The sequence below is a fragment of the Myotis davidii genome, unplaced genomic scaffold (genome assembly GCF_000327345.1).
Source record: "Myotis davidii unplaced genomic scaffold, ASM32734v1 scaffold217, whole genome shotgun sequence".
NCBI classification, from domain to species: Eukaryota; Metazoa; Chordata; class Mammalia; order Chiroptera; family Vespertilionidae; genus Myotis; species Myotis davidii.
Genome location: NW_006290034.1, coordinates 2189892 through 2203904, shown reverse-complemented (window position 1 = coordinate 2203904; position 14013 = coordinate 2189892). Strand labels below are relative to the sequence as shown.

The following is a 14013-nucleotide window of genomic DNA, read 5'->3' as shown; positions in this document are numbered from 1 at the left end:
AAGTGCTGCTTCTCAATCTACAGTCGAAACAGCCATTTCCATCCTGCAGTCTGCAACCTGCTAAGTCGCAAGGGAAGGAGCACCGCGACAGAAGGAAGTACAATGGAAACGCCAACCACGTCAGCATCTCATTAGACGGAATGTGTAAGTGGACTGGTCGAGCACCTGTCATCTCCAATTGCGATTCTGCTTTTCACACACAGGAACCTAGAAGTGAACTTATTTGTGAGTCCTGAGATGCTGTGTGAGGGGGCGTTCTGCTCCCACGTTTGCTTGTGCGCCCACAGTCCCGGCGTAGGGACGTGCAGCTCTGGGCGTCTGTGTGAGGCCCGCACAAGCAAGCCTGGCGTGTGACATCACTGGAAGATTGGAGAAGCAAAATGACACGTCACCATCACTGCTGTCTTCACTCCATTCATAAAATCCTGCTCCCTTCATTAACAAAACCCACAGAAAGCAGCAAGGACAGACGTGGGAAAGTTTGTCACAGACACAGTAGCTGTTGTAGAAATCTGGAATCTAGCACATGTGTGGAGTAAGTCAAAACAACTCTCTAAAACAGATACATTTGCAAAGTTTTGAAAACACAGTTCACAAAATAATTTAATGTAATTATTGAATCTGATTTAAAAAGAAAAAAAAATCACCTTTTATTTTTTTGTTGAGATATAGCAATGAACGGAAACTTTCCAGATATCTAAACCTCTGCTGGAAGTTCACAGAAAGACAGACTGTACACACCGCTAACTAGAGTCTTACTTTGTGCAGATTACAGAATATCCACTTAGAAAAACAACATGACCTTGGGTGCTGGCAGACACTTTCTGAGGCGAAGGCACTTTGAAAACCCAATATGGTTTGGTTCATAAGTTTGCAAGGTACAAACAATTTTACAAACATGTGATTACACCGAAGAACGTCAGCGAGTGTGACATTACATATAAAACACATTCCCGGCTCTCTCTCTCTTTTTTTTAAGAACACTGGTTTTGTGGGAATGAGAGCAGCAGTTTCCAGCGGCCTCAGTGGAGACGGTCCAGACAACTGGAGGCCCACAATCTGAATTTCTTACTGGCCAAGAGGAGGGGTGGCGTGAGGACATTTGAAACGAAAAAAGAAAAAGGAGAAACAAACAAAAAGCAACATCCTGGGACAAAGGCAGAATCTCAGAAATCACAATGGTGCGGAGGGGAGAGCACAGGGCCAGACCCAAGTCCAGGGGAGGGTCCGCGCCCTGGTCCCCCAGCAGTGACCGCCCGCGTAGTGCTGACCGGGCATTCTGGTCTACCTGGGGCTGGCGCTGTAGTGACGACCTGTCTTGGAAAGCTGGGTACACGTTCGGGATTGTACAGTACCAGAAAAACGCAGTCCCCAAAGCAGCAGTTTTTCGCTCCTTACATGGCTGCGAAGTCGATCTGTACGTAAAGCTGTCTCACTCCGGCCTGAAAAGTTAAAAGAAAATCAGAAAATCAAATCAGCTAGTAACAAACTATATAGTTCAGAAAAGTCATTTAAAAAAAAAATCCCATTTTTTGATAAAGGAAATAATTCTTTTTCCTTTTTCTGCCTCTATTTTTCATCATAGAGAATAACAAATATATTCATAAATCACACAAAAAAGTCCCTATTTACCTCTACAAGAGAAAGCCACGCAACCAATGATAAGCGTGTCCATGAGTGTCCGGAAAATGAGGTCACCGTCTGCCAGGAGTAAGGGGCCTCTCTAACGGAATAAAGAGCTGGGCGGCCCGAGGAGCTCCCCACCTTTTTGCCTCATTAAGAAAAGAAACCCTTGCTCTGATCAAATTGAAGCTCTTTGAAATACATTCAATAGCACCCTCTCCTGAAGAGGGTGGCAGAAAAAAAGACAGAACTTAACATCTGTATGATTTTGAGCTTAAGTTAAAACCAATTCACTTATTCTATTTTAAAAGTGTTGATAAAATACCAACCCTACTTATCTCACAAAATTGTTATGTAGTCATCCAGTGTTTGACAAATATTTAATAAATCCTCGCTACATGCCAGGTGCTATTATAAGGATCATGTGTGACATGAGAAAGGATTTCATATGCTCTAATAGGCTATTAAACCAAATTATTATGATTGATTCATTGTATTTGATCTAGTCAATCCATATGGCCCCTAAAATAACTATACTTAGGAACTCTCCTGTAAAATTCTAGTGTATCTAACCTGAAGACAAAACTGGGGCCCAAGTAAACGGTTTAATTTCTTTTCCCTTTTAACAGAACCGTGAATGAAAGCAAAATGGGGGAAACAGGGTAGGCTCCTGTGCGTGTGCAGATACAGAGCTACGGTGATAAGCAATGCTGTAGCTCAAGGCCCTAAGAGAGAAAGAAATGCAAAGAGGAAAGCAAAGGGCTGCTAAATGATCTTTGCATAATCGTGAGTTAATTACTCGCTGTCCCCTGAGGGGCTCAGCTCCCACAGAAGCTCATTCTAAGAGAAGCCCCTCTGCTTCCTCCACTGCCCTCCACCTGTCCCGCTGGGGGCAGCTCCACTGGGCCAGCTTCCCATTCTCCTCTCCCAATTTCCTTTAAAGGAGAGAGAAAGGGAATTTCCAAAGAATGCAAACTAGGGTCCTGTCCAGTTGACTCACTCCAGACACCCGACAATCACCCAGCTGGTCAACGCCATGCCGGACCCCTCAGCAGTCCCACCGCTGGGCTGACGCCCAGAGTCAGGCTGGCTGGGGACTGTCCGCACAGTGGGGACCACAGAACACTCCTGTCTTATATCCTGAGAATAACGCACAAATATAATGCCGCTCATAGGACGCTTGTTTAAACTGGACAGACAGCTAGTTCTTTTTAACACCTATGCGCCCGAGAAAATAAATGTAACCTGGTGCCACAGTCTCAGAACAACCTCACTAAATGCCCGTTGTGGTGAGGAAACACACCGGAAGTAAGTGTGGAAACATAAACAGGAGTGTGGCTACTGAGGATTGCTGGTTGGTTTGTATTCTCTATCAGTTCTCCAAAACTACCAACGCTCTACTAAGTCAGCTCAGAATGAGTGAGCAGTGAATCTGATGAGGTCACAGGTCATGCGCAGTGGCTGGGCTCTGGGCTCCCTTCCCTATAAACTGGGGACAACACTCTTGGGGGGACAGACGGGGCGGTCAGTAAAGGCCGCAGGTGCTATTACCATTCCACCAGGAGCGGCCAACGAACAAACACCTCAACCTGGGGCCCCCCAGCACAAGCCCAGGGATCTGTGGGCTCGCCCCGTGGCTGTTCTCTCCCCTCCTCAGGAGGCCGGGCCGGGACCTGGTGGACCTCAGTCCGTGATGAAGAAAGCAAGCGAAGGGCAGGGAAGGAAAGAGGCAGACTCGCAAGCGAAGTCCATTTATAACCGAGTCAACCCCCCACCAGCAGGTGGGAAAGAGCCGGCCGCCTGGGAAGGGGAGGCAGCTTCTCCCACTGCATGCCGGCCTCCCTCGCAGACACATGGGGCAGCCCGGTGAGACAGGAAGGGGAGTGGGAGCCGGGCCTGGCGGAGGCGGAGGGTCTGAGGCCCCCAGCTGGCCTGTGAGGAGGCTCCGGGTTCCTTCCTGGTATCAGCTGTGACTTCTATTTTGAGGCTAGAGAGTGGGCTAGAAGCAGGAAGCGGGGGCTCAGGGCTTGAAGGCACCACGGAAGCCGGCCAAGGAGAGGTTGGGAGAAATGAGGAGGTTCTACGGGAGCAGATGGCGGGCGGCAGGGCCACCTTCTGTGCTTGGGCAACTGAGGAGGGCATGAGCCCCAAGCACATTCTAGATTTTTCTTCAAACATTATTTCTCACAAAGCAGAAGTGTATTAAAAAACTGACATGATTTTCATTCAGCCAGTTTAAAACTAGAAACATAAAATGTTAAATGGCCTTCCTAACCCAGCGTCCCACTATCTCCTGTTCAAATACTAACCATAAAAAATAAGTTTTCTATTCTCACCAATTCTCAAATGATAACTCATTTTTTTAAGAGTTCGTACAACGGGAGAAAGAAAGGACTTTTTCTATGTCAGTAGGAAACCTTGTAGTTTAAAAAGTGGATTACCACTTAATGAAGACTCCCGAGGGAACCTGGGTACGGAAGAGGCTGCCAATTCCAGATCCATGCCGAGCAGCCAGCGGCTTCAGCCACGGGAGACTAACGGGCGGAAAGGAGGGCGAAGAGGCCAGGTCTGACAGGCAGGTCTAAAACCGTCAGAAAACAGCCTCACAAACAGCATGGAAGGCCATGCTTCTCAGATGTCTGATGTTATCAGGCTTCTCAATTTCCAGTTGTCCTCAGAAATTTTAAGAGCTTTTTAACCAAAAACGATGACTTAAATTCTGATTTAAAAATCAGCTATTAGAGGACACCCAAACAGGTCACAAAGCCAGAGAGTAAACTGATCGCTGAGAAAAGCCTCCTCTGGCCTCTGGGACTAAGGCCGCCAGCATTCCCAGTCTCTGCAGGACACGCACCTAAAGCACTAGCAGGGTTATGGTTGTGAGTCTGATTCCCTCTGATAAGAAAACCTATGAACAGGTATAATTTTAAATGTAAAAATAAGGTTAAAATTTTTTACATTTTATTCATGGAAGGAAACGTTACTGCAAACCCTGGATGAACTAAGAGCACGTGGACATGCATTGCTAGGGCATGAGGAGAAAGGACACGTAAGTGAATAAAGCTTCAATCCTGTTGGTCACAAAAGCACCCTCAAAGCTGCGGAGTGAGAGGCATTAGCGGGGCAACCCCACTCCCCTCTGGGGAAACGTGTGGATCCGTCTGTACCACGGGCCTCAGTCTCTCCAAGGAACGAAATGAAGTTGGCTTGCCCTCAGCTGACAAAAAGGCTTAAAGTATTTTCCAGAGCTTGACATCTTCAAAACCCAAATACAGTTTCCAAAACCAAAGCAGCAGCTGAGTAAACCGTCAGCTCTGGCCATTTGAAAGGCCAGCGCTTGTTGGGTTCCGGGCAGAGCTTCTCCTCCGGTTACAGCCCGCAGCTGCCCCCTCGGTTCTGGCCTGGAAACGCGCCTTCTCAAGGGCAGTGTGACCAGGCCGAGTCCTGGACAGGCCGACAGGGGCTCCACTCTGAGGATGGAAGGGCACGCCCAGGGGAAACTGAGGCTACAGGAGAGAACAGTGATTTGGAAACAGCAGCGAGCTCAGATACCCTGCAGATCTAGCCCGCTTCCCATGTAAGTCACATGACATAGCCTATGTCATATGCTAGCCGCGTGACATAGCCCAGGCCAAATGGGAGTCACACAACGGAGACTTGTTAGTGTCTGTGCACCAAGAGGCCTGGTTCTTCAATCTTCAGCGAGTCCCTGTCACCTGTGGGCGACGATTCATTTAGTCCCAAAGCCTCCGGGCCCACTTTTCTCTTCTGGAGAAGAGCAAGCGCTTGTCTCCGAGAAGGTCCTGAATCTAACTCAGCTGCGGGTCCTGTTTGCTGTCCGTGCCTACAGATACCACGTGTCTCTCTCTTTCTCTCTAATCTAGAATAATCCCCGCCATTGTTTTTCCTTTCATGACATCGACACCTGGTAAGAACCCAGGCTGACGCCCTTGCAGAAGTGCCCACCAGCGGGTCTGGCTGGCTGTGATGCGCTCCGGCTAACCCCGCTGGCAGGAGGGCCGCACTCCCAGGTCTCCAGCACAGACTAGGGCAGGCTATGCGTTTCCTCGGGAGCTCTGTGTTAAGATAGCACTGGCGACCGTGTTGGCATCTAGTTTCTCGCTAAGTATTTCCAGCGAACCAGACCAAGAAAAGAATTTGTGTGTTCTCGCTCTCCCCGTGATGTTCTTGACATAAAGTCTGAATCTCCCAGGACATCCAGAATCACCGTGGCCGCCCTCACGCGGACTGTCGGTCACTGTGCTCACGGCGGCACCAGCGTTCACTGACATAACCACGTTGCCACTGCACTGGCTGCTTCGTGTCCCAAACAGTGAGAAGAGAAACTCCACAGCATGTTAAGCTACTGAACGACACAGACCTGCCGTCAAATAAAAACACTGGCATAGGGTGCTTTTAGCTGAAACCACGGACAAGGCATTATTCTTATCCCAAATGCTATTTAGAATTCCTGGCTTCACACAGCATCTCGCACGTCTTAAAGGAGCATACAGCAAAGGGGAATCCACTTTTTCTTAAAGGAACACAAATCAGTATAACGATGAGGATTAACTAAAAGAAGGATCTCCCAAATTTGACTCTGATTGAAAAAAAAATACATCTATGCTTATTTCATATTGTAGCATATAAGTATAGATGTTATCTATATTTAATGTTAAATAGTAAATATTTTCAAAACGGTAGGTACAATAAATTCTAAGACCATTAAAAGGAGTTAGTGAAAAAGTCATACCTGAGTAAAAATATTATGTGTTTGGCTTAAAATCCACCTGGTGTCAGCGTCAGGTGCTACTACTAACTTCAAGGTCCCGACGTACACGTCAGAACATAAGGTCCAGAAGTGCTGTTCTTGTAAACTGTAGACTCCTTGTAAGTGCTGCACCTGCAACAGAAAGACCAGGATTAACACCCTCAGGCGCAGGGGCTCCTCCCACTGTGATCCCTATGCAGCATGTCCGTTCGCACGGATTCTCCCCGCTAGCAAACAAGGCGGGTGTTTGAATCCATGAAAACCTGGGACTCGTGTGCCCGGCACCGTGACAGGCAGGTGTTTGGGAAACTGCAATGAACACATGCTGAAATCTGTCAGGCACAGCTGAGAGTTCCTGGGAGAAATTTACGTGTTCAAATACATCAGTCAGAGAACAAACAGGAACACAAGTGAGCTAAGAAATAGGGAAATAACAACAAAGTAAACTCAAAGAAATAAGAAGGAAATAAAAGGCCGAAATCAATGATCCAGAGAGACAAGGAGAGAGAACTCACAAGATGGAAAAACTAGTCTTTTGAAAAGGTCAGTGAACTGGAGCCAGTGTTTCTTTTTTTCTTTTTAATTGATTGGTGAGAGAGAGAGAGAGAGAGCGAGAGAGAGAGAAACACCGATGTGTTGTCCCACTTATTGATGCGCTTGCTCGTTGGTTGATTCCTGTATGTGGCCTGACCAGTGATCGAACCCACAAGCTTGGTGCCTGGGACGACACTCTTCCAGCCTAAAGCGTCTGATGCTCCCACTTCATCACCTAAATCTAACTTCTCAGCACGACCCAAGTCTGGGCCTGCCCTGTCCCCTGCCCCACTCCCAACTTCCCGCCACCTTCCCTTCACCAGGCCTCAGCACGTGGCCTTTCTCTTCCTCAAACACACTCGTTCCCCCCACACGACTTCTGCATCACCATTTCTCAACCCTTAAAGGCCTAACGCGTGGCAGCAGCACGGCCTGGGGCCGCGGCCAAGACTCACCCGCTGGTAGCACTGCGGCAGGGCGCCCTCCAGCTGCGGCGGCGTCCGCTGCATCAGCACGCCCACCGACTCCCGCAGGAGAGGGATGACACTGGGGAGAAGGACGCAGGTGATTAGAGCCGCGTCCTGAGGGCCTGGCCTGGAGAGCATCGAGTACCCCCCCCCCTGCAGTGGGACGTGGTCAGGTTTATCAGAGAAATATGAAGGTGTTCATGTGATCAATAAGCTATTATCTAAAGTAAAAGTAAAGCGCTAATTAACGGGTCAAAGTCTTAGCCACAAAACTTGCAGGACCGAACAAGTAGTGCATCCGAGATCTAAACCAGCAGTGAGCCCACTGTTATTTAAACAGACTTCAGTCTCCAAGGCAACTCACGAAGCGCCTTTATCAATAGTCCACACATGCTCGATAGTGCTGTTAAGGAAAATACAAAACACGGATACGGGCATCCTAGTCCAGCGGTTACTATTTCTCCAACCCGATTATGTGTGTCTTCTTTCATTACTTAAACCTGGGGAGGGGAACCTTTTTTGCTGCTCATGACAGAGATGGCAACAGTGACGCGATGTCACTCCTAAGGCAGGTGACGCTCCGGCTTCCGCCTCCTTCGCCCTCCTCGCCGGCTCTCAGGTGCTGGCTCCCAGCGGAGGATGCCCCTGGAGAGGACCGAGACCCTCAGTGCGGAAGCCCGACCCCACTCAATACTGCCAGCCACCACAGAGTGACCTGGAGTGGGTTCTCCCCAGGTGGCCTGGCTGACTCCCAGGTCACGGCTTTGGGAGAGACCCTGAGCCCGAGAGCCCGCGAGCCACGCCCAGGCTCCTGAACCAAGGCCAACCAGAGAGAGCATGTTTCTGTGGCGCCTAGGCTTCTGTGTAGCATGTTATGCGCCCATGGGTAACGGATACACGCGCTCTTTAGAAAGCTGCCAGACCATCTATCCAAAGCCAGAGTCTGAGCCTCTCCCTTCCCCGTGAGAAACCTGTCCCAAGCTCCGGGCTGCCGGGGAAGTGCCAGCTCCTCCACGGGGCAGGTTTCTGGCTCCGGGTCTCTAGCTTCACCTCCTATCACCCCTGCCTCCCAGCTTAAGCTCTGAACGTAAACCTACTTGTACTTCGCTCTCCACTGGTTCTGCCTTTCATGCTTTGGCTCAGGCGTAAGCTCTGCCTAACAGTGATGGCGAACCTTCTGAGCTCGGCGTGTCAGCATTTTGGAAAACCCTAACTTAACTCTGGTGCCGTGTCACATATAGAAATTTTTTGATCTTTGCAACCATAGTAAAACAAAGATTTATATTTTTGATATTTATTTTATATATTTAAACGCCATTTAACAAAGAAAAATCAACCAAAAAAATGAGTTCACGTGTCACCTCTGACACACATGCCATAGGTTCGCCAGCGATCACTGCCCTAAACGGCCCTCTATTCCTTCTTTAAAACCTCAAGTGTCACCCCTTTTAGGGCATCTTTTCTGATCCCAAACTGTCCTCCAAACTGCAGGGAATGTCCTCCGCTCCTACGGAGGTTGGAGGGAAGTGGGCAGCTGGAAGTGGGGATGAGGGTTCTGCAGCCCTAACCACCCTCTGATCCGGGCGAGGTGGCTGCTTCATCCACTGCGCTGTCACCACAGGCGAGGACCCCGCGGTGCAGAAAAAGGCCAAGAAAAGCATGCAGTGACTGCAAGGCAACCAGGTGACGCCTTCCTTCCCTCTCCATCCTCATTCTCAGCAAACGGCTCCCGGCGGCTGCTCTCACGCTCACTGGCAATCCCCGTGTTCCTCCCTCCACACTGTCCTTCTCAGAAGCACGCACCAACACAGCGCCCCTAGAACCACTCCAGAAGAAATAAGCGGGGGTTCTCCCTATCCCGCTTAACTTCTGCTACTTGGTAGCTGGTTCTCCAATCTGTACCCCAAGGATCTGCTGATGCCTGGAGATGTTGGTGGAGACCATGACCGTCACAATGTAAGGAATTACACGGGGAGCGTGTCCTTTTAGTAAGGGTCTGTCGAGGTGTTGTGACTTTGCTGCCCGAGAACATCTGGAACGGTGGCCTGTTTAGACAGAATTTTAACGAAATGCTTACATTCCACAGCAGCGAGCAGGTCGCCAAAGCGCATGGATGCACGGTCCTTTTTCTCGAATGAGAATATTAGAGCCATGGAAGAATTTCAGCTGCAGGAGCTGTAACTAAGTCGCGAAGCCGCGGTGGGGAGAAAAGAGAGCTTGCTACATCACACGGGGAAATTCCATTCAGAACCAAGGTCAATTTCTATAATAATTTCAAATGCCATAACTATGTAAAAGAAACCTGTAGAAACTCTAGCTTTGTCTTTAAAATTGTGTTTAGCTCAGGAGTTTGGGTCCATATTTTTCTGATTAACTATTGTGAAGGGGACTGGTAAAGTAGACTTGAGCATGAGTGTATCTAGCCATAATGAAAGGATAGATATGGGGAAAACGACAAGCGTAGCAAATTCCTGACTGAGCTCAGGCTCAGAGCTGCCCCAAACCCCAAAAGTAAGCATTTGGAAACAATTAGAGGTTCGCTTCTGGTTGACTACTCGATTCCAGCTTTAACAATGCAGCGCCGCCTTCCTAGCCGACACAGAAAGGAATGAATCATTTGCTCTGAGTTTACCAGTAAAACAGCGTAATGGCTTTATTCTTCAAGAGCTGAAGGCAAATCAAATTTATAATCATACGATCTTAAGTGTAAATTCAAATGTGACAGCGGAAATCCTAGCAGACTAAATAAGCACGTTAGTCATTATTCTCTATGGCTAGTAATTTTGCGAATGAAATACATTCAGATCTTACTTCAAAAGCGGCTTTTGTGGAAGAGCCTCCCCTTCCAACAGGAGGGTCCGGCAGGAAACTTCTGAACACCCGCCCGGTGATGATCATGTGTAACAACAGGAACTGAAACTGCTTAGACCTGAGAATAAATACCTAATAGTAACGACTGAAACATAATTCCTACTTCAGCTCCTTTATCTGGCTTCTGAGCCAAGTCCTCCTGCACGTTATCAGTGGTGCTTATAATAGACACACACAGAGAAAGATAGTTGTACTTCTTAGAAGAACGCACACATGTGAAGGCCTGGTGTATGTCACATACTCCAAAATGTTTAGTGGACAAAAAAGCCAAAAAAAAAAAACTGACCCAAAATTGTAATGTACCCTCCACTAAGCCGTGTGGTCCTGTGGCGGGAGTTGAGATGCTGTCACTTTTGCATAAATACAAGTATTCCGTGGTAATAGACAATGACTATTAACCCAGAATTTCCTAAGCCTAACATAGAACAGATAACCCCAAACCACAAGGCCAGTGGCTTACCTTACAATTATACTAAGTTTCCAGGCCAGTGGCTTACCAGTGCATCTAGAGAGGACCTACTGTATCAGTAATGGAAGGAGATGCCCTGAAATACCCTCAACTTGGAGCCCAGCCACGAAAAGGTCGCCTTTTCCTGAAACTTCTGGAACTCAGCTGTAACATGTCACGCATCTGATCTTTAAACCGAAAGCATTAGTAAATAATGCCAAGTTGTAAACAATTAGCAGCGTCTTTGTTTAGACAACACTTAATAATTCTTAAAGTGCTTTCATACATTTTCCTCACTTGATCCTCACGGCGGCCTTAAGTGACCGTAAGGCAATGCTGGAATCACTGTCAGGTCTTCTTTTGTGACCTGACATGTAGCTATCGGGGGGACACTCGGCGTGGGTGTGAGAAGAATGAGTGTCTGCTGTGGTTGGGTGGAGTGGTTCGTATCTGGCTGCGAGGCATGGGCCTCAGGCTGTTCAAGTCTTCGCTTTCCTTGCTGTACCTCTATGTGACTGACTGACTGACTGACTGACTGATTCCTCCGCTGCCTCAGCCATTTTTTAAGTTCCGTATCTGAGTTCACTGCTTCTTCCTTCTGCCTGGCCAAACCTGCTGTTGCGTCCCTCCGGGGAAATCAATGCAGTTATTACCATCCTTCAGTTCCAGAATGTCTGCTGGGCTCTCCTCAATAGATTCTCTCCCTCGGCTGATATTCCCATTTTGTTCATGTACCGTTTTTCTGCTTTTGTTTCGTGTCTGTGCTTTCTTTCCATCAACTGGGCACCCTTCTGATGGTAATTTTGAATTCTGTATCCGGCTATTGATATGTCTCCTTTTTGTAGGCTTGGCTTCTGGAGGCTGAATCGTTTCCTTTAAATGTAACATAGTTGGCCGTTTCTTTGTATCTCTTATTTTTTTGTTTGGGTTTCAGTATCTGAAGAATCAGCCACGACTCTAGACTTTGTGGTCTGGCTTCTTAAGGGAGGTCTTCCTCTACGTAGCCTGGCGGGAGATCCTGAGACCTCTGAGTCTTGTCTGGCCCCGTGTCTTGTCTGGCAGGTGCATGGTGTATCCTATTGGAAAAGTTGATGGCTTCTACTCAAGAGTTCTTGTCTGCAATACTAGGCCTTCTGCAGCGGCAGGAAATCAGTCCTAGGGTTCCACCTGGAGTCTGTCGGTGGTACTGCAAAGTCTAATGTATGGTTGGTGTCTTTGCACCTGCCAGTTTGGGCATCTCTCATGTTATTGGCTAATGATCACTAACACACTACTGCACTGGCTCTGTGCTTTCGAATGTTTCCAGGACTGCTTGCCAGGAACCTTACGTGACCTTAAGATGTTAGAATCACTGTTAGGTCTTCTTTTGTGACCTGACATGTAGTCGGTCAGGGAGAACACTCCATGTGCCAGCCTTGCTTCAACTGAGCCATCGAACAGAGGAATGACCTGAGTGACATTTCTCAGTTCCCCCAAGGACAGTGCACGATCAGTATTTCCTAGAGGTGTAGGTGAGAAGCTAACAGTCACATACACATGGATGCTGTAACGTATTAGGGCAGCGGTCGCCAATCGGTGGTCTGTGGACCACTGGTGGTCCATGAGGTCCAAAAGGTTGGTGACAACTGTATTAGGGCATTCCCAGAATGATGTTTGAGAAAGGGTGTTAGACGAATCAGTACTTACAAATGTTCTCTCATGGCTTTATATAAGATTAAAAATTACAATTACTAGGCGAAAATGTTCCCACTGTGGATACACATACAAGCACCAAGTTAAAATCCTGAGAAACTCTATCTTAGTTCCGAAAAGTACAGTTCTCAAATGATACCCACTTGAAAGGCAAACCACAAAGGAAGCTTTCAGACACCACCCAAAGCCATTTCTTAAAAAAAAAGTCTATCTCCACAATTTCTCATAAATGATATGGTAGCTTTTTACATGTTAAAAAAAATGCTTAGGTTTACTTAATACCAGCTACGAATAATTACCTATTTGACCACAGAATCAACAAGATTTATCAAAACCAGTATCTGGTCCAAATCCTATCTTCATGAACATGGATGATCATCTATGATTTAGAATTTCAAATTCATAATTTGATTTCACTAGTATACATGCTTTCCATCCCATACCTCTCTTATGACCATTATCTGTCATTTCTAAAGCCTATTGCCCTAGTTTGCCTCTAAAAGTTGAGCTATTTGTGTCTTCAATATGACAAGAAGGAAAAGATTGAAAAGTTTTGCACCTTTTCTTTATATTAACAAATGATTACGGTTAAATGGCACAAAGCAGCATGAGATGGTACCTGGTGAGCTACAGAAAACTAATTTAAACCATTTCAGCAAGGCTTTGGAAATACCACCCAGTACCAGCTCATTTCTGCATCCTGTTTGTGTGTTTTTTCCCATCATGCATAGGTACCCCTTTTATTTAAGTAACTCAGAAATCAAGCCACAGATCTGGGCAAAGGGCATCGTTTTAAAGAGAAATTCAGTTACTACTGGCTGTTCAAAGGTCTGCATCTAAGTCACGAATCTACTCTCCATTCCAATTCAGCTGCTGATGGGAAAAAGGAGCAAAGCCATTCTGAAGCCTCTTGCGAGAAGCGTCCATTTTCAGAAGATAACAACTGCACTCTCATTGTCACACTCAATCTGCTGCTTTCCTGGGAAACGAAATTCATCACAGCACCACCCAGTCTTACCCAGAAATATCTATCACCATTGGCCCGCGCTAGGAAATGTGGGGAGAAGAACTGTCTTTTTCTAAGCAATCACTTTCGCTGCGCAAGTGAAAATGGGACATTGGGCAGGCGGCCTGGAAGGGAGACATCCATTTCCATGGCAGGCTCTCCACTGAGGAACATTTACATGCAGAGAATGTATCAAGTCCCATTAGTTCTTTTGCTCTTGATGAATTGCAAATATATATAAAAATTAAGGGTAAGGGAAAATGACTCCTTTATACTCTATTTTGTTGTGGCTGTAAAGGGTTTTCATTTATTTTCTAAAATTGGCTTTGGCTAATCAGGCAAAGTCTTTAGACCAATTTGAAAAACATCTCAGAGTGATCTTGCAAATATTTCATTATCATGTGAACATTTACGTAAATTAAGTTTGCTTTCTTAACAGAAAAGTAGATAATTGGAATGTCTTTATTTTGCACTTTGAAGCTAAAGGTTTTTTATTGCCCTCCATTTAAAAAAAATGATGTTTTTTTAAGGTCAAGTCAGAAATGTTGGTTTGCCTTGAAGACATTAAGGAAGAGCATAATTTTATAATTATACCTGGAGA

General features: G+C 46.8%; 1 protein-coding gene across 3 annotated transcripts in view; it reads right to left on the bottom strand.

Moving 5' to 3' along the window:
- Window positions 1-615: 615 nt before the first annotated feature.
- SLC30A7 (solute carrier family 30 (zinc transporter), member 7) overlaps window positions 616-14013 on the bottom strand; it is a 29595-nt gene continuing 16197 nt past the window's right edge. For all 3 annotated transcript variants that reach the window (XM_006762935.2, XM_006762936.2, XM_015563400.1), the window contains 3 exons: window positions 7384-7474; window positions 6377-6526; window positions 616-1442 (listed from right to left, as the gene is read on the bottom strand). In XM_006762935.2, the coding sequence (XP_006762998.1) occupies window positions 1395-1442; window positions 6377-6526; window positions 7384-7474 (289 nt within the window). In that variant the 3' untranslated portion in view covers window positions 616-1394. The remainder of the gene's footprint in view (window positions 1443-6376; window positions 6527-7383; window positions 7475-14013) is intronic.